Here is a 23,835-nt window from a genome sequence, read left to right as displayed (position 1 = left end):
TTGCGATTGGTGTTTCAAAGAGATGCAAACAATTGCTGTTCTGTAAGTATTTAAATTATTTGTTTACCCTAAATTTGGTGTAATTTTCCATGTAAGCTTGTAAATAGTGCAATATAAGCCCGGTGCCTCACAGGCACATTACGACGACTTACGTCCCAATTTCTCTTTATTTTAGATTTACCATACATTATGCCCAGTAGGAAGGAACATTTTAACTTGGACAGAGCAGAAGATGTGGAGGATGTCCAACACCTGTTGCTGGATGAAGATGATGATGCGTTACATGAGAATTTTGAAGACGAAAGTGGCACAAACCGTGACGACCTTCTGGAATCAAGAGACGGTGACTCGGAAACAGAACAAGAAGATGACAACGGTGATGCTGATGAACAAGGAGAATTAGAGGCCAGTGCTAATTATTACGAAGGGAAAGACAAGACAAAATGGTGTACGGTGCCGCCATCCCAATGGGTCCACGCAGGAAACACAATCTCGTACGATGTCTGCCTGGAGTTAGAGGACTAGCAAGGCAAGCTAAACCACCACTTGACTCCTGGCAGTATTTATTTACGGAGGAAATAATAGACACTATTGTAATGTATACAAATCAATTAGTGGACTACGTGAAACAAAATTTTACTCGTGAAAGAGGTGCTGAGCCTTCAGACCAGATAGGGATAAAAGCAGTCTTTGGCCTGTTGTACTTGGCAGGATCTTACAGAGGGAATAGGCAGAACCTTGAAGATCTCGGGGGAATTGATGGAGATGGTATAGAAAAGTTCCCACTGGTAATGAGCCTCAGGAGATTAAAGTTCTTGATTCGTTGTTTAAGATTTGACGATCGCCAAACCCATGAAGAGAGAAAGTAATATGATCGACTAGCCCCTGTGCGAAATATTTTTACGCGGTTTGTGGAGAACTGCGTGAAATCATATAGTTTGGGTGAAAATGTGACTTTAGATGAAAAGTTGGAAGAAAACATTTCTATTTCATGTGTTGTCACCATGTGTAGAATCTCATAAATGCTAGTGCTCTCTGATTACTGCCCACTTAAATGACACGGATTTTCTTTTGTGTCGAAAATATTAGTGTTCTTGTAGAGTCCTTACTGAAGAATATATGACCTGTTTAGCCCTGTTTATGATATTTCCCATGCTGGGATGTATGAACATAGTTTCTGCCAACATAGGATTTTCTCTGTGATTAAAATTGCAAAGATACCTAAAATTTTGAAGAAAATAGTTGGTAACAAAATGCGTCTTATTTTGGGATCAGAATTTCGCTAAACCATTTTTAACCTCTTAACGTACCAATTATTTACAAAATTGTGATCTTCTTTTACCTGATTTTTTAATTGTTAAAATGGGCTATTTATTGAAAACTAATGACAGTGGTAACAATGAAAATACGTTTTTCGAACTTAACAATGAAATGTAAGGCACCGAAAAGTTCTTGTTTTAAAATCCCGAGTATACTCGTGATATTTTTTTTACGGGTTCTGAAATAAATAACGCAGCACTAAACAGATGGCAAGTAATACAACATGACACTCAATACTGTTCATATGTTTGTGGCTGTGTGAAATGCCCTAAAACAAGGATCAACACGCAATGCTACATACAGTTTGCTGTACGCTGCTCGTCCTCGAGCGACGCGGCCGGTTGGGATACGCTTCGATAGCAGTTCCGAATTGTTTGACGTACCTTCGGTTCCTTGCCTTGTCAGACAACCGAGTGGGGTACCTCCGTGGGTCGTACGACGACCTGAAATAATCCTGGATCTGCACACTGGCCCAAAGGAAAACACGGACCCTTCGATTTATCGGAGGCTCTTTCGGTCCGTTGTTGGCCGCTATCCAGGTTCAGTCGTCGTCTACACGGATGGTTCAAGGACAGATACGAAGGTGGACTGTGCGTTCGTTGTTGACAATGATAGGTTCCTTTTTGCTCTTCCGGCAACCTGTAGTGTGTACACAGCAGAGCTCTATGCTATGTGTGAGGCTCTGTGGTACGCACTGTACAATGAGCGCCGCCACTTTCTTCTGTGTACTGACTCCTTGAGTTCGCTCCAGTCTATAGATACCTGTTTCCCTCGGCACCCTCTGGTGCAGCGGATCCAGGACCTGCTGGCCGGGTGTTGGGATGCTGGCACCAGAATCATGTTTCTGTGGCTCCCAAGCCACATGGGCATAGAGGGAAACGAGTTAGTAGATCAGGCTGCCAAGGAGGTAGTTGCCCTGCCCCCGTTGCCTTTCCAGGTTCCAGTAAGTGATATTCGCTCCCAGCTGCGCCATCTTGTTATGTCCCGTTGGGAGATGGGGTGGCAGGCCATTCCACTTCCCAATAAGCTGAGAGCGATAAAAGGAACAACGAAGGTATGGAGGACTTCCCTTCCCTTATGTCGTCTTCAGATCGGCCACGGTATCTTGACTCACTCGCATCTTTTGAAAGGAGAACCCCCTCCGGTGTGTACCTGCGGCGACCATCTTACCGTGGTGCACCTCCTTACGGAGTGTGTGGACCTGGTCGATCTGCGCCGTAATCTTAACCTTCCGAGTACTATCTCCCTTATCTTGCGTGATGACGAGCAGTCCGCAGACCTCGTCGTCCGCTTTATGAGGGATAGTGGACTGTTTTATCGTGTGTGATGCTGTCCTTTGTCCTAGTGTGTTTTGTGTCACTTGCGCTTTTATCCCATTGACCTCATTTTAGCTTGTGTTGCGTATTTTAATGTGTTATTTTAACGTCTCACGTAAATTATGTACTACCAGGCAATGCCTTATTCTTTAGTTTTCCTGTATATTCTCTTATTTTATTAGAAAATAAGGCATTGCATATTAGATCCACTGATTGTTTTAATCTCACCCTCATATTTCTCCATCACCATTTTTTCTTTTTAAACTCTAGTCAGTGGATATGTTTTTAAAAACATCATCTCTCATATCGTTTATCTCGTTCCATTAGGGGCCGATGACCTTCGATGTTAGGCCCCTTTAAACAACAAGCATCATCATCATCATCATCAACAATGCTACATTGGGAGGGAAAGCCGCGAAAACGAACTGCCTGAGTCACCGACATCCACTACGGTTGAGTCAGAGACGTCTGTTGGCAAAAATAGGACCCTGAAGTAATAATTTCATAAACATTTGGCGGAAATATTGAGAAACAAAAAGAAACGTGTATATTCGGGCTTTTAAATTAGGTACCGATCAATAAGCGACATTCCCGAGTATAAAAACATATCAGGTGTAAGATTTTTCAGGCATTTGCTCTATTAACCAACATTTCGTCTTAGGTGTGACACTAGACTCATCAGAGTGGGATGTGTCAGATCCTACCCACTGACGCTGGAGTGTACATCCCACTCTGATGAGTCTAGTGTCAGACCTAAGACGAAATGCTGGTTAATAGAGTAAACGCCTGAAAAACCTTACACCTGATATGTTTTTGATATGCTCTATTGGTGAAAAATATCTAATTCCCTCCATGGGAATTTAGAATTTTCCATTCCCGAGTATACTCGGGATTTTATTTTATATAAATATATATAAAACCCCGAGTATACTCGGGCTTTCATGTTAAGAGGTTAACTGGCTCAGACATACCTATATAACATAAGGAGTACTTCACAACTGCCCACGTAATCTTCCTGAAACTTATACGTGGAGGGATCTCTCAGGCTCATTGCGACCTGCCTTGAAACTTTATATATTGCGACCGACGAAAAAGTTAAATAATTGCAAAAGAATATGGACATTTATTGAATGTCCGTCTCTCTTGGCAAATTATTCCAATCCCTAACTCCCCTTCTGTAAATGAATAATTGTCCCAATTTCTCCTCTTGCATTCCATCTTTATCTTCATATTGTAATCTTTCCTACTTTTAAAAACACAAAGATGGATGGAAAGGAAGCATTGGAGGTTACTGGAAAGCAGAGCTGGAGCAGAGCTTTGCCATAAACCCTGACATTGAAGATTTTGCAAGTTGCAACAAACAAGGATCTGCATTACTGGCTACAAACAAAATTTTCACAACTTTTGTCTGCTCGTGTTCCTTTTCGATATAAGTACTTATTTCATAAGCGGAGATGCTGCTTCACTGAATAAAGGAAAGTTAGAGTTTCTGGACGAGCGTCTTTATTAACAGTACGACCAAGTTAGTGGCTGCACGGTTTGGGTCCATAGGTAGCTGTCAGCTTGCATTCATTAGATAATGGATCAGACTGTCCTGAATATGGTTTTCTGTTGTTTCCCATTTCCACACCTGTTCATCTTTTATTCCAGCAACACACTCTTATATTTCATTTGATCTGTCGGTCATTAATCATAGCCCCAGAGGAGTGCGACAGGCTTCGGCAGCTGGCACAATTTCTATCCTTGCTGCTAGATGGGGGGCTTCATTCATTCCATTCCTGACCTGGTTGAATGACTGGAAACAGCCTGTGGATTTTAATTTTTTTCAAGTGCTGGGGCTTTTCCTTGATTAAGGCCATAGTCTCTTCTTTCACATTCCCAGCCTTTTCCTATCCCATCGTTGCTGTAAGACCTATTTGTATCGGTGCAATATAAAGCAAATTGTAAAATAAATAAACTGCTTTGTGACTGTTTTTAGCATGTGTGAATTTGTGTCCTAATATATAATTTTATTGTTTTGGTACAGTTTATAATGAATATTTACATTTTAAATTTGCACCTTATTTCACACCTTTTAAAAGTAAATTATTGCAACTTTCTAACTCAAAAATTTTGCGCCTAAAATTCCTAGCTCTACTGGTAAGTTTTCTCATATGGGCTAAAATAAATTTGTTACTTTCATTGACCTGTCTGTCTCATCCTTGACTTTGACAGTATGAAAGAGACTGAGATATGAACGATGCTAGTAAAACCATTCCTTATGTTGCCAGTCCCTGCTGTGACAGGTGTGGAAATGTGCATTCATTTCAGTGGACTTTGCAGACTGATAATGTGCACAAGAACCTCGTTAATCCGGATCTCTGGTTTATCCGGATCGAAAATAAGTTATTTTTACTTGTACAGTATTTCTTTTACAGGGCCGATTCTTCTTGAATGTCTTTTCGGCCAAGGATAGTTAAGGACAGGAATTGGAAGTAAATCGGCCACGGTCCATCAAAGGTACCGTTCCAGCATTCACCTGAAATTGAGAATGGGAAACCGTGGACTGTTCTGAGTTCCTTGACACAATTGCACGCATTCCCGGATGCTTGGATGTAGGATGTGAACGACATAAATGACTGGTTGAAAAATTACTGTAATTCAGACTACGGTATAATGACAGTTGAATAAATTATTGCCTCTCGTTCCTCGGCAGGTAATGATGAGAATGATGGTGAATTCAAACAAGAAACAATGACTCGTGGAGATGCAACAATGCAGCTGGACAAACTGATGGCCTATTTAGAATCCCAGACTGAAACCACACCGGCAGAACTGATGTCGGTAAAACGTCTTCGTGATCGTGCTGCGCGCAAATGCTATACAAATGTAAACCAGAAAAGGTTTACATATTGTTTTAGTGCATAAAACAGTCATAAATGTAAGAAAAGTTTTCTAATATTTTTATTGTACAACTGAAAGAAGGTATTACTGTATAACTTGTGTTAATATATTATATAACATGTACTGTAATTTTTTTTAAAGTTTTCTGGATTATCCGGATTTTCGATAATCCGGATCAGTTCCGGTCCCAGTTAATCCGGATAAACGAGGTTCTTATGTAATAGCAAACAGCCAGCTGGTTAAGGAAGTAACAGGGAAACTACCTCGCTCATTTCCCTGCTTCATTGATGCCTAGACCATCTGCAACAGCTGATGGAAGAGCTGTTGAGGATCCAACCAGCCTTTGGGCTGAATAAATAAATACATACATACATACATACATACATACATACAATCTTTTGCTTCCTTCTTAAATCAAACTCACTAGAACAGAATTTTATAAAATGTTGATTAGTGCATATCATTGTTGTTAATAATATATAAGATAATCTGGTGTTATGCATTTTTATGAGAAAACAATGTATTTACCTGGAATTCTCTTCAAACTGAAATTGATGTGATTCTAGATTCTTTCCTGGAAGAACCCTATTCATACCTGCCAACCCTTCCGATTTACCCGGAAACTTTCCGGTTTTTAACTCGTCTTCCGATTTTCCGATTTATTTTTACTTCTTCCTATTTTTGACCAATATAACCTCTAGTACGGCCAATACTCTTCCCCTAGGATCAAGGATAAATTCTTATGTGCTTGTGTAATTTACGAAACCTCATTTTCAAGCGTATTTATTTGATACTTTATTTCGTGAGTTTTTCGTCCATCGCCTTCGTGTATCGGGCCAATCGTCCTGCAAGCAAGACAGGCTAGCGCGCGGTAGCGACTCAGTTAATCGGGACGAAAGAATGAGTTTGTTATTGTATTGTTCGCGCGCTGTTAACATCGTTCCTGTGCGTAGTCTCGTCGGAGTTGTAGGCCACGTGTTTTTTCTTGTATTTCTATGCCCCCCCCCCCTTTCTGTCAAAGTCGTATGTTAATAATGTATGGGACATATGTTTTGTATGTGGTAGTTTCGCGTATTTAAATGCATAATGTTAATGAGTTGAATGTTTTTAAGGGGGTTGTGTCGGTGACGGTTTCTGGTATTTTCTTTTCTCGTTATGGTAAAAAAATATAACAAACGTTATCTCCCAAGTGTTCAGAAATACCTATAAATTTCCGTTAATTTTACCGTCTGATAAAGGAAACTACCGTATTTTCTCGCGTAATTAATACCCTTGCATAATTTACGCATCCTAATATTTTTGGGACCAAAGTGGAGAAAAAGAAATGTTGACGTAGGCCTATTTGATGCACCCACAACTTCGAACATCCCCATCACGCAACTCCGGGTGGGTTTCGAAATAAAGATATAAACTACTCAAGTAGCAGGCTTCCTATTGCAAAAGCGGGCATTCCAAATACAGGGCAACATGCTGTTAATAGTCGGCAGGAAATCCCACTGCACTAGTTTTACGAGTGTTTCGGGTACGGGACATTCTGTGATCTCAAAAATGTTTCAGTCCACAGTATTCGAGTAATACTGCATCATACAGACTCGTGGTGATCAGTTACGCAGAAACATAGGGGAATAGGACAACGGGCAGCAAGTATTCAGTGTCCAAATGAAACGTGCGCTACCGCTGTAACAGAAGTGCACTTCAAGCGGCCAACAAGTCTCGCTCGCAAAGCATTTCGCGGACCAAAAAGCGGCTAGTTTCCGCAAGTAGAGGAGGATCTGCTTAAATATATGATTTTGTTACGCAACGCTGGATAAGCCGTTTCTCGCGAAATGCTGTATCTTAAAGAATGAGAAATAGCCGCTACACATGGAATCAGTGTCTCGGATTTGAAGGTTAGCCAAGGCTTGATTAATTTTATGGAGAGAAATGGACTTCGATGAAAAACAACATTATGCCAAAAAATGACGAATAATTTCAACCATTTTCATCGTTTTGTGATTGAGAAGCGTAAAGTGAATGAATATTTGATCTCCCTTATAGGAACCACAGGTTAGACGCCAATCAGTTTCCATATGCCACAAAGTCGAACAATCGATAAGAAAGGAACATAGTTTTATCGTACGCGCTACCGGAAGCAAAACACAACGATGTACTGCAATTCTTGCTGTAACAGCTGATGGCACAAAGCTTGCACCTTACATTGCTCCAAAACGAAAAACAATGCCAAAAGCAAAATTTTCGCGAGTGATCCACGTTCGTATTCAAGAAAAAGGGTGGATGGACACGTCACTTGTACAAGATTGGATACGAACGGTTTAGGTTACTGTAGCAGGGTCCCTCCTTCGATGCCCGGCTCTTCTTGTGTTGGATAGTTTTCTTTTTATGCCGGTATGTCATTGTTATGACATTACATGAATTGTACTTTTATTAGTTCATGTTTATTTCAGTTCAGGTCGTATTGTCAGCTCGTGATGGGAAGAATATTTTCCAGTGTCGGTACTTCAAACCCACGTGTCTAACTTACCTGATGTACCCTCTTTGACTTTATAGAAAAAAATCTCACGCCGGAATTTTACGCCAAATGACGATAACCGCAAATGAGTTGAACCAGTTTTGTTTATATTACATTTGATGTATCTTTTACATGTAAATGAATTGTAAATAATTGATTAATATCTGAATTCCTTCAGTAATTTACGCATCCAAAGTTTTCGCCTGTATTTTCCTCAAACAGTGCGTTAATTACGCGAGAAAATACGGTATTGTGCATTTTGTTGCGTGTATCGGTGTGACAAATATATTAATGATTAATTTTATGAAGAGAAATGTATGTCATAAATGAGAATGATTTGGTACATTTTCTTGTAACCATTTTTGTTTTCTTAGCTTAAGATTTTAAATTTAATGGTCAATTCGCATTGTAACTGTAGATATGTATGCCTCTTATCCTCACCTTTTTTCACCTAGACCATGGTGGAATATATGTGATGAAATCCAAGAATTAAAAAATCTTCCTATTTTGGGGTTCTAAAAGTTGGCAGGTATGCCTATTATTTGAACAATTTTTCTTCTAAAGATTTATAGATTATATAAATTGTTCTTCTACACAGTAGTAGTAGTAGTAGTAGTAGTAGTAGTAGTATATGCAAGATAATCTCTGCTAATTTTGTTCTTACATCTGGCTCATTTTGTAAGCGGTTGTAAAGACAAAGCCTATACGGGCTAAATGGATAATGGATTGATTATACACTGCTCTCATTTTGTAAGATAACTTCGGATCATTTTGCCACTGGCCAACTTCCATCTTTCTCGAGTGCATTGTGGGAAGACAGGTGACATTCCAGCAGTTACTTGCTTATGAGAATTGTACCTGAATGTTTGTGTATTATTGTCTGTTAAGTAATTTATTTGAAAATTAAGTATTCAGTTACACAACAAATTTATTTGGTGAAATCTTATGTAAAAAGAGATAACGATTGAAGATTTGCTCGTAAATATCCTGATAATCATTCCTACAGAATCCTGCCTTTTGAAGTTTATCAGAAAGTTGTGTTCAACTATTCAGTTGGTGATTTACGGAGGAAATGAAAAAGGCACATTTTATTGGGAGATAAACTCGAGCATATTCGGGCACGGTTTGAAGCAAGTCCCAGAAAATCACTTGATTGTCGAGCGCAAGGAACAAACTTGTCCATGCAATCGGCCACAAATTGACTAGACTGCTGAAATTTCAACCATATAAAATAAGATTTGTGTGGGAACTTCACCAGACAGATTGACCCACAAGAATAAGGTTCTGTAATTGGTTTTGTGAAAATGTTTACAGTGGAAATTTGAATCTACAGGTAATGTTTGTTTGATGTTAGGTTCCTCTTTCCAGACTTGTAAATTCTCAAGAAAGTGATATTGTGGAGTACTGAGAACTCAACAAACTTACTACTACCTATTTACACTGGATCGGTCGAAACTGGCTAAGAAAATCGCCAGGAGCTGAATCCGGGCCTCTTAGAGTTATAAACAGAATGAAAGATGCATGTCCCAAAAATACAAAATAATGCAGATCTGGGGTTAATTTAAATGGAACACATTTATTAACACAAATTGGGAAGAAATTAGTCCAAGACTGGCTTAAAAGAATAAATAAATAGGGATATGGGAAGTTAGTTACATACATACATGACGTTCAACAATGGTCCATCCAAAGGGAGTGTCACACAATCTCATAATTCCTTTGTATACCTCTAGAAAGCATGGTAGAAGAATCTATTTTGTGATATAATATTTCTTTCACCACACAGTGAGCACAGTGCTTACGATAAGATTCTCAAGTATTTCTTTTTTGAAAAATAAAAAAAAATCCAGAGGTAGAAGATAACTTTTTACATCATCAGAATCTATACTCTCCCTTTTTTTTTAAATTGACAATCTCCATGGATATTAAATCCCCAATAAAATCAAAGATGCCAGAAAGAACAAGTATGGAACATGAAAGAGTAAAGAAAAGGGTTGCCATAGCAACAATAGATAAATAAACACGTGGTAGAAAGGTGTAAAATGAGGTTAAAATCCAAAACAAACAGATATATTGGTTAGAAAGGACAGAAATGTAAGCAAGACAAAATGGGAACAATGACGATAATAAATAATTAGATACTGAAAAGTAGCATAGGCCCAGTAATCACACCACACACTCAGAGACCAGCATACGAAATATAAAGTACTATAGTACAATGGCACAACACACGATGACAAGAATTGTGCAGTATTAAATATTTCAGTCACCAGCCCATGAAATTGATCTGAAAGTACAGATCAGAAACCTGGATTGCTGCAAAAGGGGATGGCATACCCAGTCCAAACACACAACATAAACAACTTACATGTTGCATAACATGTATTCATATCATGCAGAAAGACGTAGATTAATCGTACAGTATCAGCGACAAAACACAATGTAGAGCACGAACACTAGCCAAGACATCGAAGATAAAGAAAAAGTAAAGGTCTCTAAACAAGCACAGCAAGCAAACCCAGAACGCACATGAACAATCGAGCCGATGCCGCCTTTCGCTCTTAGCTGAAATGATCATACTCAAGCAGACATGTAAAGGAAGGGAGGCAACAAAAAATAAGTCTGCAACAAGATATAAAAGAAATGACACACAAAACGAGAGACCTCCGTATAAACAGGTTATATAACTGTGGCAAACCAATAATGATAGGAACAAACATTACCTCGAGAAGTAGTAGTCATGATAATAAATACTGAAAAGTAGCATAGGCCCAGTAATCACACCACACACTCACACACTCAGTGACCAGCATACGAAATGTAAGTCTCAACTCTGAGGGTCATACAGGATTGATGTTTTAAAATGTTTATAATACCTTCTGTAAGAGACGAAAGGCACATCACAAAACACAGTCTCCATCTTATTTTTCTTTCTCCGACTCTCAAAGATTACACAACATGCAGATAAGATAGAAAGAAATGCTTCGGCGATGCAGAGAAGATAGAAAGAAATGCTTTGGGGATCCTCCTAGCATGGGCTTCCATCTGTCTAAATAGAGATAAATTACACATCGGGCACGGCATACATGTTGCCAAGCAGCCATGACAGACTGACATAAGACATTGCATAAAATGCGGTATCTGAAAAGACAAGCAGGTTACGAGGTATGGCTCAGAACGTGTGTATTATATAGGAAGTGCCATTCATCTCATTAAAATAGGGCTACAATGTGCGATAAGCACACAGCGGATAATTAAGCGTATATTTGTTATGACTTGTATGAATTCATGGGTATGCGATAATTTTTCGTCCATATTATAATGAACTGACAGAGGAAGCGGATTTTCAACAGAATGGTGCCACATTTAATTCTTTAGACATACATCCAGTTTTGATGACTGGATAATCAGTAGGTTTATGGTCCCCTAAATCCACCAACGTAATTTGCTGCAGTTATCTTTGGGGAGTCGTAATGGGCAGAGTTATTGAAATGATCACAGTGTTGTAGAAGAAATGAAGGCTGAAATATTATGTGCAATATAGTCTATTACTGAAACATAATTTCTAGTTTCCTGGAATTTCTAGTTTCCTTGTTTTTCACCTATCACCTAGCTTCCCTTGCTGCAGTTGAGAGAGCCAGAAGTTTTTTTTTTTTTTTTTTTTTTTTTTTTGCTAGGGGCTTTACGTCGCGCCGACACAGATAGGTCTTATGGCGACGATGAGATAGGAAAGGCCTAGGAGTTGGAAGGAAGCGGCCGTGGCCTTAATTAAGGTACAGCCCCAGCATTTGCCTGGTGTGAAAATGGGAAACCACGGAAAACCATTTTCAGGGCTGCCGATAGTGGGATTCGAACCTACTATCTCCCGGATGCAAGCTCACAGCCGCGCGCCTCTACGCGCACGGCCAACTCGCCCGGTGAGCCAGAAGTTGGCCAGCTGCAGAATAATACAAAGTTTCCTTGTAAAATGAGAACAACACTGTGTACCTACTTCTATCACTAGCTTATATTTAATGATGCTTAAAATGTTTCATGGTTGTGAATCTTTTGTATTTTTTAATTTATTCTCGATTATACAAATTATCCTAGTATGTGAATGTGGTAGTTGTAAATAATACATTTCTAAAAAAGATACGGCTGAAAACTTCGCCATTGTGATCCAGCAGGCAATCATCTTTGTACTTAGGGCTATTTATAGATAGCATGGAATAATTTGGCTGGAAGATCTCTTTTTTAAATGAAGCTGACACAATCAGCTAACATATTCATCTTCAGGTGGATAATTTCTTTGAATGTTAAATTTAAAGGTTTGGTTTGTATACATTTTTAACTTAAATGCCTCTCTTTGTATTTCAGGTGGAACTCGTATGAATGGTGAGGTGAATGGATCCATGGAAGAAGCTATGGATGTTTGCGATGTTCCTCGACTTGATCCAGTTGCGTTAAAGAAAGTGTCTAGTGATGTGATTAGTGACAAGGTTTTAGATGAAACAAGTAATAATTCGTTGTCTGACAATGTTAGCTGTAGTAGTAAAGAGTTCAACAAGGAAAGTGATTTGAATGGTGAGATGGAAGATAATGGTGATGAAGTGCCTATTAGTGAATCTGCAGAAGAGAGTGGGGATCTGGGAGTGGAAGTGCCTGGAGATGAGGAAATGGATGTTGAAGATGTGGATAGCATAAATGATGGTGATAATGAGGGTGATCAACAGAAAGATAGTGATGCTAATGAAACAGATAAAACGAAAGAGATCGCTGTTGAAGAGAGTGAGTTAAAAAGCAGTGGTGATTTGGGTAGAACTTCAGAATCATTATCAGCCGATAAAGACGGTGTACTCTCTGATGGTGTAGGTAGGGATGAAGGGTCAATGGACTGTGATGCATTAAATAAATCAGATGCATCTAATGCACAGGACAGTAGTATAGAGGATCCTTTATTAGATAAAATTGAATCGAATCATGATTCAGGTGACAAGCCTGAAAAGGAACAAAATTCTGATGTAAGAGATATAGGCAAAAATAAAGAAAGTGATGTTAGTAATATGGAAGTGGATAAGGAATTGGAAAAAAGTGTGAATGATAATGATAGTTTGTGTGATAAAACTAACAATGTAACAGAAGTAGATAGTGACACTCCAGAGATTATTCCAGACTGTGACCCACTTGGTGAACTAGATGATAATGAAAGTGATCCCTTAGGTGAAAAGACTGTGTCTAATGACGTTCCAAGTGAGTTGGAAGTTGTAGAGAAAGATCCGTTGGAAGAAGAAGATGACAAGAAGAGTGAAGAAGGTGATGAGAAGAGCAAGTCTGTTGAAAAAGCAAACGAGGAGTCCTCTCGGGGTCCCAGTCCAGTTGGAGAAAAGAGCGACGACTCTTCAAAAGAAGATAAAAAGGGCAGTGGTGATGTGTCTTCTTCTAAGAATGATGAAAAGGCTGATGAGAAAGATGAGACAGATACAAGTCCTAATGACTCAAAAATTGGAGAGAGTCCTGGGAAAGTGAAAAAACCTAGAAAGAGTGCAACATTGGTAAATTTGACTCCCAGGCGAAGCTCCCGTAATTTAAACAAGCAGAAGAGCTATGTAGAAAAGGAAGAAGATCCTGAAATTCAGGAGATAACACCCGTTGATCCTTTAGCTGATTCTGGACCTGTGGATCCTTTGCGTGATGACAAGGAAAACAGTAAGGCACGCAGTACAAAGAAGAACACTATTGTTGTTAGTGATACTAAGAGATTAGTTGAGATAGCAGCAGGTAGTAAAGGGTTGAAGGGTGGGAAGAAGGAACCCACGTTGGTCATCATCGATACAAACTCTATCTTGTCTGGTCGTGGCCCTGTGCCGGTGTCACAGGGGACACCTTCTGTCGGTCCTTCGTCTTCTGCCTCGTCTTCATCTCAAGGATATTCGGTACTACCTGTGGCTGTACCAGCTCAGGGAATGTACCCTCCCATGCGATCAAGTGCTCCACCACCCCCTGTCCAGGCACCTGTTCCCCCTGCCCCAGTTGTTCGACCTGCACCACCCCCTCCTCCTCCTCCTCAAATCTTGCCCAGTCTTACAGATGATATGTATGTTGTAGAAGCACCTTCATTTATAGTTCCTTATGTGTATGAGAAACCGCCTATGAAGCCATTCAAAGACTATATTGAAGGATTAGGTAAGGAAGTACAACAGCTGAAAGAGAAAGAGGAAAAAGAGGAATTGGCACGCAAACTTGCAGCTGAAAAGGCTGCTGCAGAAGAGAGAGAGAAAGCTGCAGAAGCTTCTGTTGCAGGTTCTATGTCTGAAAAATCTTCTGCTGAGAGTTCAGAGTCTGGAAAAGATGATTCTACAAAGTCTGAAACCAGCACTGTTGATGTGAAGAAGGAAGAACGAATTGATGAAGAAAAGGGTGATCCACTAAAGGAGACTACAAAGGTTCCTGATGGGGAGACAAAAGTGGAAGAAAAGGAGGAGTGTAATGATGCCAAAGTTAGTTCTACAGATGACAAGAAAGATGGAGAAAAGGAAAGGAAACCAGAAACTGGGGACCTCGACCAAAAATCTGTAGAAAATCAATCTGAGAAGAAGGGAGATAGTGAAAATAATAAGGAAGGTTCTGGTGATTCTCTTAAGACTGGTGAAGACAAAGCTGAAAGTAAGAGTTCAGAAACATCAACTCCTGCGTCAAGTGGGGAGAAGAGTGAATCAAAACCTGACAGTGAGAAAGATAAAGATAAGGTGCAAAAGGTGCCAACGTATTTTGATAACCCACTCGGAAAATTTTTCTCCCAAATAGGTGTTAATTTAGTTCAGGAATATGTGCAAACAGAGTTATTGCGTTCTCAGAAGAGAAAACGTGAACGTGAAGGTGGTAAGGGCAATGCCACTACCCAGTTCGCTATTAATTCTTTGATAAAGAACCTAGAACTTAGTAAAGAAAATAATGAGCCATTCCATTTAGAACAAAGGAAATGCGAGTATTGTAGTTTTAAGACGGAATCAACTTTGGTTATGGCTCAACACTTAGAAACCCCTCACATGCGTAATTATGTTTATCGGTGTAACTTTTGTCCTTTGGAAGTTCGTAGTCCACACGATATATTATTCCACATGGAGGCCGAACATAATGTTCGTGGTCGTTTGGAACGTGCTCCTGCTTTCCATCAATGTCCAAACTGTCCATTTGAAGACAATCAGAAAGGTAAACTGACTCGCCATTTGATGTCCTGTTCTAAGAAACACAAACCTGAAAAGAATCAAGAACCACCACCTGACTGGGAGCCTCCTGCAAAGATTCCTCGTATTGCCCGAAGCCGTCCCACTGCTCTTGGGCTTGGTGCTGCTGCTTATCAAGCTATGGCTGCAAACAAGAATGCCCAGCATCCTTTGTTACCGAAGTTAATACCTGGAGCAACAATGGGTTCACCACCTAATCCTATGGGCCGTGGCAGAGGCCGACCTCCCATTCATAGCAGATATATGTCGGACATGAAGGTCCCTCAGCAGCGACCGATTGCACCTACGCAGATCCGGCAAAGTAAGTCTTAATGTTTTAGTAAAATTACATGTTTTGTGTTTTATTTTGACTTTCTGATTAAATGATTACCATTTTGATGTTCAAGGTTTTTCCCTAAATCTTACTTTTAGGATATAATAATTAAATGCTTGTTTTGAAAATAGCAACAGGCCAACTTCATAGTTTCAGTTATTCCTCATAACGCTATCCTTTTTTCAGAGTGTAGTTGGCTGATGATGACACTTGAAATGTGTTGAAACCGGTCCCAATAAACAGGTTGTAACTACTTTTTAGTTCAACTTACTACGGAGTATTGAAAGGTGGATCCTTCCCTATAATATTGTACATCTTCTTGTAGTTGGTCAGTAAAGAGGGTGGCATTAAATCGGGTCACATTTTAAAACACTAATTTTGATATACTGCATAGGGACTTCCTGGATTAGTATTAATACAAAATTTAATTTATGTAGGTATTTTTTATTGGTACAATACCATGTCAGATGTTAATGCAAATTTTATATAGTTATCATAAGCACATTAAAGTACATTTATTCAGGTCTGAAAAATGATTTCATTTAAGTTGGTAAGAGGTCAAGGTGAGCTTCAAATTGCTTTGTCCAGGGTTCCAACACTGTTCTCAGAAACAGTCTACAGTGATAAGGGGTAAGGAAATTCCTAGGTATGCCATTATCATTCGTCCAGAGCAGGTACTGTGTGGGCTATGCCATTCAAGATAATAAGCTACTAGAGTCAAACACAGCTGGGAAGACAGTTTTTTACCTTTGACTGCTCAGAGACAGAAGTACGAGATACAGGGATGCCAGGTTGTCTACTCTTAATGGATAGCAAAAACATAAGTACGAAAGTACTTCACTCAGTCATATCTGTAATTCCAAAACGATGACCTACATTTTTCGAGAGGGCCTAAAAGTTTTCTCAAAGTCCAAATTAATTTTTAACATTGATACCCATAGAAAGTGTTAAGGCAGATTTTTGAGATATTCGTCATGGAGGATAAATGGAAGTTAAAGAATGGAAGGCGAAGTATAGCGATGTATAAAGATACACATTTTATTATTATTATTATTATTATTATTATTATTATTATTATTATTATTATTATTATTATTATTATTATTATTATTATTAATCATATACAGTCGTATCAGCACACACTTTTTTATAACATAACTGGTTTTCGGACACTAAGGTCCATCATCAGTGTTAGAATTTAAATTTAATTCCACATGAGTGTGTCGTCAAAATTAGTTAAAATGAGTTTAAATTGTAGCCCTGTTGACATTAAGAAAAGAAAAACAAGTGTAAAAGTATGCAAATAATACATATAAACTTAAAATGGTGATGTAAAAGGTATGAACGTACCATAGGAAGGACTGGTATTTCCTCGTGCCCTAGGCTGTTGGTCGAGTACTAACAAACGTTCAGCTTTAAGTATGGAAACGAGCTACAAGCACAACCTCAAGGTTACGGTGGAAGCACTTGATGTTGTGTCAACTCAAGTTTGTAACCAAAATGTTGCTTGCTCACTTGTGACGACTGTAAAATGTTTTATATAGGAAGAACTGGACGAACCTTAAATCAAAGATATCAAGAACATTTCAAGGCAATGAAGTACAACAGATATTCAGCTTTTGCAGAAAACATTTATAACAATAACCACAGCTTTTGAGGGATCGAAAAGGATATGACATGAGTTTTTAAGGGTAATTATGGATTTTGAATTAAATTGAGATATTTTTGGCGCAGGCGATGGATCCAGATAAAATTTTAAATGAAACAGTCGCAAGCAACATTTTGTTTACAATCTTGAGTTGACGTAACATCAAGTGCTTCCACCGTAACCTTGGGGTGACGTAACATCATGTGCTTGCAACTCGTTTCTGTACTTAAAGCTAAACGTTTGTTAGTACTCGACTAACAGCCTGAGCACGAGAAAATACCAGCCCTTCCTATGGTATGTTCATACCTTTTACATTACCATTTTAAGTTTATATGTATTATTTGCATACTTTTACACTTGTTTTTTTTCTTTTTCTTATTTTACAGTTAATGTCAACAGGGCTACAATGTAAACTCATTTTAACTAATTTTGACGACACACTCACGTGGAATTAAATTTAAATTCTAACACTGATGATGGACCTTAGTGTCCGAAAACCGGTTATGTTTTAAAAAAGTGTGTGCTGATACAACTGTATATGATTAATAATAATAATAATAATAATAATAATAATTACATCAGCACTGTTAATAAGAGATGGCTTTGATATTTTATAATGATTATAAAGATACACACGAATTACTGGGGCACTTCCAAGCACCCTAGAAACTCAAAACTCTGTACCAGAGGAGCTGATATGCACATGATCCCTAGAAAAATAGAAATTCTCAAAAATCCCTAAGCAGGCAGAGTTGAGGGAAGTTGAAATTTTCGGTTCGAAAGTAAAACAGCATAAGTATGCAAGCTATCTAGAAATTAATTGTTTATGCAATTGGGGGCTCCAATGCAAAATGAGAGCAAGTCGATTTATCATATTTTTCAAGAGATAAGAAACAAATTTTACACGCACTAAAACTTTTTTAGTTTTGTAATAAAATTCTCATAATGTTACATTATCAAAACAAGACAGAAGATAGGCAATGCGATAACCAGGAACTCATCATTTGTATTGCAGGGTTTATTTAAAAAAATATTGTAATGGTTACCGTGTCCGCCATGTTGGAATTTGAGAGAGTCTGGCGATGTCACCATCTGGTCTGCCCGTCTACTTTCCGACTCTGTGATCGGAAAAACAGATACAAAGAAAAAGAACAGCAGAAAGTGTCGTAGCGTCGAGGGTAAACAAATATTGCGTGAAGAAAGAGATCTAAAGAAGCGTGTAGTCGGGAATCCTGACTGTGTATGGAGGTGGAAGTTATTTATTAGTATTAGTTAATAAATTTTAGTATAGAAGCTACCAGTCTAGTGTTGATTTATCTTTTACCCCGCCAACTCGTTACAACTGGTGTCAGAATTGGGATCGACTGGTAGCAGTAATTTCATAACTAGCAGTCTCTAGCGAATAGTAAAATGGATAATTCTAAATTCCCACGGGGGGGAATTAGATATTTTTCACGAATAGAGCATGTCTCTAGTGTCAGACCTAAGACGAAACGATGGTTAATAGAGCAAACGCCTGAAAAGCCTTACATCTGATATGTTTTTGACATTTTAGTAAAGTGGATAGCGAACAGTTTCAGGCTCTCCTCAATAAGTTTACCGAACTCTCATCCAAACTGGACGAAATCAAGAGTGAACTGAAACTGGAATTGTATGAGCTTAAGGGTGGACAAAGTAAGTGGAAGTGCACTCTCTAGAAAGAGAATTAAAGAGTGAAATTATGCAGGACATACAGGAACTGGTTGAGAAACAGATCAAAGAAATACCCCAGGCTGTGGAGTCAGGGGCTCGAGACCTGAAAGAGGAAGTAAGCGCCCTTCGTACGAAAGTGACAATCATGGACACTCATGCTAGGAACACCAGCCGCGATAGCGGCTCCAGCGGCAAGAAGGTAAAATCCCCGCGCTTCGACGGGACCACATCGTGGAGGACCTTGCGGACCCAATTCGAGACTGTGTGCGTGCACAACGGTTGGACATCTGAAAACAGGGCTGTGCACCTAATCGCCGGACTGCAAGGAACAGCAGTGGAAGCGCTGCACTGCCTCCAGCCAGGTGCCACCTACGAGGAGATTGTTAGAGCGATCGACAGCTGATACAGTGACCACCCCCAGCTGGCAGCCGCCTACCGAGTGCAGCTGAGGAAGAGGACCCAACGCGCTAATGAGACGCTGCAGGAATTCGCGCAAGATGTGGAGCAGCTAGCCCACAAGGCTCTGGATGGGCTGCCTCAGGACCACATTCAGCGGGAGACAGCCTATACATTCATTGATGGGCTCCGCAACGCTGAGATCAGTCAAAAGCTGATGCTCAGCGGGGAGCATAACCTCAGAGAGACCCTGACGTTAGCCCTGAGGGTGGAGGCGGTGAAGTGAACAGCGGCACCGTCTCCAAGAATACGATCCGTGAGAAGCGAGGTCGCACCAGAGACCCGTCCCGTTACAGGAGAATGAAGCACACCACTGCCGAGATGCCGACACACCAACAAGTTCACCTGTTGGAACTGCGGCGAGCCTGGCCACCTGTGGAGGAAGTACCATCTGCCAAGTGCCGTCTGCCCCTGATCAGGGAAACGAGTAAGGACCGACAAGGAGAGGGGCTCATCAGCACCGTTATCAACCGCCCCCTCGTTTCACGCTAAATGTGGTCACCCAGCAGAGCGACGATAGCTTGATCGCCGATGGGTGGCTCGGAGACAGGCCGTGCTGGGTCACGATAGACACGGGGGCGGCATTAACCATCGCCAGGCCTGACATTGCTGAGGGACAGCCAGAAAGGGAACCCAACTGCCCCTACGTGCTGCGAACGGCCTCAGGTGGCACCATCTGTGTCCTGAAGGAAGCGTTACTTCAACTGATGCTGGGACGCCGCCGCCTAAGAGTCTGGACCTTCGTCACCGCCGTCATGGATGAGGTCATCCTGGGCCTAGACGCGCTACAGGCGTACGAGGCGACTGTCGACGAGGGACGACGTGTGTTGTGACTCGGCAAACAAGAGAGAATGCTGTGATGCCCAGGGATGCAAACTCGAGTAGCTCAATTAACGCTGGCCAGCGACGAAGTGAAACCAGCCACCAGCGAGATTATGGTTACGGCATGGTTAGAGGAACCCATACAAGGGGACAGCATGCTCGTGGAACCCGGACCGCCAACCGCCGATCAAGGATTCTACCTGGCCAGGACGCTCATTCCGGCACGAAGCTGCATGCCGTGAAGCTGCGTGCCGGTACGCATATTGAATTTGACGTCGCGGGAGCAGAGGATACCCAGTGGGACCGAGCATTGGACTTCTGAACCACTTACGTGCGTCGTGCCATTGGATGACGAAGATGCACAGGCCCTGGAAGCAGGTGAAGGATCGGATAGCCTCTGGATGATTATATCAGACGCCCGAAAACATTTGGAGGCGAGACAGGTCAAGGAGCTTAAAGAACTAATACATGAGTTTAGGGACATCTTCACTGCTACTGGAGGACATGAGTTTAGGGACATCTTCACTGCTACTGGAGGCGACTACGGGAAGACGGATAGTGTGTACTGTCGCATTAACACTGGCGATGCCACTCCAAAGCGACAGCCACCTCGTAGGGTACCCTGGCAAAAAGGGCAGAAATTGACCAGATGCTGGGCGACATGAAGCCGCGGGGAGTCATAGAGGAGTCGAACAGCCCATGGTCATTGCCAGTTGCCCTGATGAAGAAAAAGAACAATGAGCTCCGCTTCTGTGTCGATTACCACAAGTTGAACGACGTCACGAAGGACTGTTTCCCGTACCTTGGATAGATGACACCCTGGACACATTATCTGATGCCCAGTGGTTTTCGACTTTGGATCTGAAGTCTGGGTACTGGCAAGTAGCGCTCCATCCGTAAGACAAAGAAAAGACGGCGTTCTCAACCGGCCAAGGGCTCTACCAGTTCACTGTGATGCCCTGCGGCCTCTGCAACACGCCGGCAACCTTCGAGCAACTGATGAAGTCTGTATTGAGGGGGCTAACTCTTGACGTCTGCCTCGTGTATCTGGATGATATAATTATTGTGGGATGCACGTTCAGAGAGCACGTTGAGAACCTGCGGAGAGTGTTCAGGAGGCTATGTGGGGCTCACCTAAAGTTATCATTCATTCTGCCACCCATAACACTGTTTTCCGAAATTTCACTTTCATTTTTTGATTCTTTTTTTTGCTAGTTGCTTTACGTTGCACCGACACAGATAGGTCTTATGGCGACGATTTATTTATTTATTTATTTATTTATTTCATTTTGATTCTTCAAACAGTATATCATCTTCAGCATCATCAAGAGCATCACTTATACCGCATTTCTTAAATGACTTGATGATAATTTCCTTTTTCACTGATTGTGGAATTTTATCTTTGGGTTGAGTTTTTCTCTTAAAAATCACCATTGGAGCCACTTTTGTACCATCTGCACAGGAAGACAACATGGCACTCTAATGTGACTTTTCGTGGCCAAATGTTGTTATTGTGATGGTCTTCTATCCTTTACTATCAACAGTTCTGTTTGATGGAGCATCAAAGGTTAGAGACACTTTGTCTATATTACTAACTTGACCAAGTTTGAATTGAGTTTGTTTTTGTGCATCGATCACAAATTTGTGAAATTCCACTATTTTGGTTTCATATTCTGCTGGCATCTATTGTGAAATACTTGTGCAAGTGAGCATCAGTAATCCATTTCTTTTCATAAACCGATAACTCCAAGCTGGTGTTCCTGTGAAATCCCAGTTGTTGTGAGGCTGCTTCATTCTAGTGATGCTCTGTTTTTTCATAAATCATCTCCTCGGAGGTGAATGACAAGCCCCCCCCCCCCCCATCCAGCATATTTCTCTTCCTTGATGTTGAGACTTCCTCACCCAACCTAGTACTTCAGTAGATGGTAGATTATCTGCCACGGATTCTAAGATCGTCGTGGGTTCAGTACTGGCAGAGGTAGTCTTTTCTCTTCTTCATCTTCTTCTTCATGGTAATCTTCCCATCTTATGTGGGATCTGCCTTCTTGCGTTTCGCCCTCCATTTTGCCCGGTCTTCATTGTCCGCAGGATGAACAAACTCTCATGTCCTCCCTCAGAGAGTCAACTGATTTTCAGAACAGCCTTGAGGCCGTTATCCATTGTGGGCTTGCTTTGCGATAGATTCTGTGTCAGCTCTGGCCACATAACCATACCACCTCAATTTTGCCTGGAATTGGCGGTGGCAATTACCAGCGCAACCTCTGTCGTCTAGCCGCTTGACTCCCAGTGTCCATATAAGCATGCACTTCTCAGTTATGTGCAGGATATATAGAGTTTCTTTTCCCCCCATGTGCATGGGGGCGGTAGAATAACACGCACGGTACCCCCTGCCTGTCGTAAGAAGCAACTAAAAGGGGCACCAGGGGTTCTTAACTTTGGAGCTTGGGTTGGCTGAGTCCTGGCATTGCTTCCACTTACTTGGTCAGGATTAATGGTTATGAATTTCATGTTTTTGGTCCGTATTGAACTGAGAATAATATATAAGTAATAATAATAATAACAACGTAAACGTTTCCACCTTTTCAATACTAAAATATATTCTCCTCGGAGGTGAATGACAAGCCCCTCCCATCCAGCATATTTCTCTTCCTTGATGTTGAGACTTCCTCACCCAACAATACGGCTGATGATGACCCCTAGATGGGTCGAGACTAGTACCGAGTAATTTATAATTTTGTGAATATATTTTAGTATTGAAAAGGTGGAAACGTTTACGTTGTTATTATTATTACTTATATATTACTTGGTCAGGCTCGTCACTTTCATCTATCTTATCCGACCTTCCCTGATCATCTCTTGTACTTTTCTGACTCTGACACTATTAGGTTCCAAGGGCTAGGGAGTCCTTCATTTTCATGTCTTTTGTGGCCCTAGTCTTTTTAGGGGTGGCACCTTCATTTTTTGAAGTATCGGATCGCTTTTTTTTACCCTTTCCGATTAGAGAAATAATAATAATATTTGCTTTACGTCCCACTAACTACTTTTTAAGGTCTTTGGAGACGCCGAGGTGCCGGAATTTAGTCCTGCAGAAGTTATTATACATGCCAGTAAATGAGCATCTTCAAATACCACCGGACTGAGGCAGGATCAGAGCAATAAGAATAACAGCCGAGATGATCCATCATGCTGACCACACGACACCTCGTAATCTTCATGCCTTCGCGCTGAGCAGCAGTCGCTTGGTAGGTCATGGCCGTTTGGGGCTGTTGCGCCATGGGGTTTGGTTTGGTTTGATTAGTGTAATATAGAGGATGGTTGCTTAGTTGTACATCCTCTTAAAAAATCACCACTACCTGTGTGCAGCCACTGTTCTCCTCGGTTGAGATGATCATTTTGGTGGACACAGAGGTGCCATTATTTTTGTAGTTTGTCACCCATTCCTTCATTTCTGACTTGAGAGAAGGCCATTTTTCAGCATGCATCCTGGGAGTGTTTATTTTTTCCCAGGTTCAGCAAGTGATTTTCTTGTTTTTGCCATTTGAGTACCATTTTCTTAGTTGGTGAAAGATCTGAATTGTCTCTCTGCTGCCCTTTTACCATGTAATTTAGCCTATTCCACAACTTTTAATTTAAATGCTATGTTGTAAGAAAAC

General features: G+C 40.7%; 1 protein-coding gene across 4 annotated transcripts in view; it reads left to right on the top strand.

Annotated features, from left to right (window-relative positions):
• Positions 1–23,835, top strand: part of LOC136871957 (uro-adherence factor A) — a 171,091-nt gene that overhangs the window by 75,015 nt on the left and 72,241 nt on the right. For all 4 annotated transcript variants that reach the window (XM_067145714.2, XM_067145716.2, XM_067145715.2 and 1 more), the window contains exon 3: positions 12,385–15,552. In XM_067145714.2, the coding sequence (XP_067001815.2) occupies positions 12,385–15,552 (3,168 nt within the window). The remainder of the gene's footprint in view (positions 1–12,384; positions 15,553–23,835) is intronic.

This window comes from Anabrus simplex, chromosome 4 (assembly GCF_040414725.1).
Source record: "Anabrus simplex isolate iqAnaSimp1 chromosome 4, ASM4041472v1, whole genome shotgun sequence".
Lineage (NCBI taxonomy): Eukaryota > Metazoa > Arthropoda > Insecta > Orthoptera > Tettigoniidae > Anabrus > Anabrus simplex.
Note: the sequence above shows the minus strand (reverse complement) of the source record. Positions and strands in the feature narration are given on the sequence as shown.